General features: G+C 26.4%; 1 protein-coding gene across 1 annotated transcript in view; it reads right to left on the reverse strand.

The window, feature by feature from the left end:
* LOC100214693 (mitogen-activated protein kinase kinase kinase 2) overlaps positions 1 to 2500 on the reverse strand; it is a 36303-nt gene that overhangs the window by 10980 nt on the left and 22823 nt on the right. Inside the window, exon 4 of the mRNA XM_065798260.1 lies at positions 659 to 729. Within this exon, the coding sequence (XP_065654332.1) occupies positions 659 to 729 (71 nt within the window). The remainder of the gene's footprint in view (positions 1 to 658; positions 730 to 2500) is intronic.

Below are 2500 nucleotides of genomic sequence, written 5' to 3' on the forward strand. Positions count from 1 at the left end.
GCAGGTTTTTTCAGTATGACATCACACACTAAAAAAGCCTGTATTTGTAGAAAAAAGTATTTTTTTCTACAACTGTGTAAATATACATAGTTAAATAAAAAAGAGTCAATTTATTGAAAAAAACTTTTTTTTTATTTATAAGTATTTATTTAGAAAGACATAACAGGCTAAACAGGCTATAGATCTTTGAAAATAATTTTGTTTTCTTTTGGTTTTCAAAATTAATACAGAAAAGGTTAGTTTGATTTTAAATTGAGAAAAAATTGTTTATATAACAAATTAGTTATAAAACCATCAATAAGAAAAATAAAAACTTTTTGAAAACTTCATTTACATTTTGAAAGTTTTATATATTAACTTTAGAACAATTATTTTATATTTTGTTGTTTGCCTTTTTTGGCATGATGGTGATTAACATTTGGTGTGTTGATACCAGAATACCATATTATGACGTTTTTACAACCACCCACAGATCAACAAGGCTTTACTTATTTATCTTTTGAAATTTTCCAGAAAAAATTCTACTAAATCCAGTGACACAAACAACCTAATTATTTTATATTAGTATTTTGGAACCATAACCTTACCTTTTTTTTTATTAAAAAAAAAATAATAACTCAAGTAAACAAAAAGACAAAAGAATAAACAGCAAGTCTACCTGTATCTGTTTAGATATACCAAAATCAGCAAGCTTGCAGTTCCCATTTAAGTCTAACAATATATTGGCACCTACAATAAAAAAGAAATTATTCATTGTACCAAACTCAACTGCAACTGCCATGAAAATACACAACTCTCAATAACTGCTTGATAAACAATATCATATACCAAGCAAAAGTCATCTTATATAAACCTCACGGCAAATTAATCAAAATCATATACTGGCATAAATGAAACTCTCTTTTTTCTTTTAATAATTCACCTCCCCAAGGTGGCCAAGAAGGCCACTACAGATGAGGAGGCTAATTGTGGTTATATTCCTCTCTCAACTCTCTAACTCCGAAACACGAACCTTGACGAACAAGGCTGCTGCGCAGAGAAACAAGTTGAGCGTGGAACTACCAGGGACGTGGTGGGAATCGAACTCGGAACCTCTCGCTTATGAAGCGAGCACTCTACCACTACACCACTACCGCAACTTAAACTTAAAACTATATTCTTAAACTAGATTCTAAAAACTAGTTTCTAAAACTAGTTTTTTAAAACTAGATTCTAAAAACTTAAAACTAGATTTGCTAACCATTAAAAAGCTTGCAATATTTCAAAAAATAAAAACAATACTATCAAAAACTGGCAAAAAAAAAAAAAAAAAAAGAAAATTAAAAAATTGTAACAAAAACCCTGTGCTCAAGAAGAAAATAATTAGGGCTGTGAAACATACAAACAACCTAATTGTTTAAATAATACATTAAAGATTTATATGTTCCTCTTTACAAACAATAACTCCTGTAAAAAATAGAGAATTTTCTGTGGCAGTTTATTAATCAAAAATGAACAAAAGTATTTTTTTATTTTGTAATTAAAACATTTAATCATTTTTTTTTTATTAAACTAATAATTAAAAAAAAAGTTAACATAGTTAACAGAGCATTTTACAGCCTGTAGTCACTCCTAAAAATTTCAAAACATAGTAAAAATTATATTCATCCTTACTTTCTATCCAATTTCTATATCAAAAATCATGCAGCAAAATAAGATATACTTACTTATTTGCTTGTTTAAAAACAAAATAATTTGATATTGTTGAGTCATAGTTAGAAAGCCAAACAACTCCAAACCCTTTTTAGATAGTGTCAAAGCTTTGTGCAATAGCCAAAATAATGCAAAGCAAAAAAAAAATATTTTAAAGTCTTAAAAAATATAATTCACGTAAACAATCTTCATTTTTTAAAATCTACAATTGAGTGCTGGAAAAAAAACAAAGAACACTCTTTAGGGATATTCTTGAATAAAATTCAAGAATATCCCTAAAGACGATTAGATTACGTTTATTTTTGATGTAAATTTATTTACCTTACTTGTATTAAATAGTGGTTGTTTAATTAAACTTCTCAAAGTTTTACAATTGCATGTAAACAAATAATTTTTCTATTAACTTTATTGATATAGCTTTATTATGATCACTAACTTTAAAATGCTACTTAGCTCCAAGTCTTCTACTTTACATTTAAATTTCTGTTCAAATAAAAACTCGAAAATCTCTGAAGTTGAGAGTTCTGTTGGAAGAAATTCTAGAGCTTTTTCATCAAAGTTACCTAACTTTGATTAAAAAGTTAGGTAACTTTGATTAAATAGAGATTTGATTCAAGTTTTTAAGGTATTTTACAATTAGCTATAATTACTTTATAAAATAAACTTTTTATAATTACAAAAATGTTGTAATTTTTTTTATGCTCTAAGTTTTGTTTAATTGATGATTTGGTAACTAATTGCAATGGTTTGGTAACTAACTGCAATTTTTTTTGAAGATTACATTAAAAAACGAATAGTTTAAGGTTGA

Source organism: Hydra vulgaris, chromosome 05 (genome assembly GCF_038396675.1).
Source record: "Hydra vulgaris chromosome 05, alternate assembly HydraT2T_AEP".
In the NCBI taxonomy this organism is placed as follows: Eukaryota; Metazoa; Cnidaria; class Hydrozoa; order Anthoathecata; family Hydridae; genus Hydra; species Hydra vulgaris.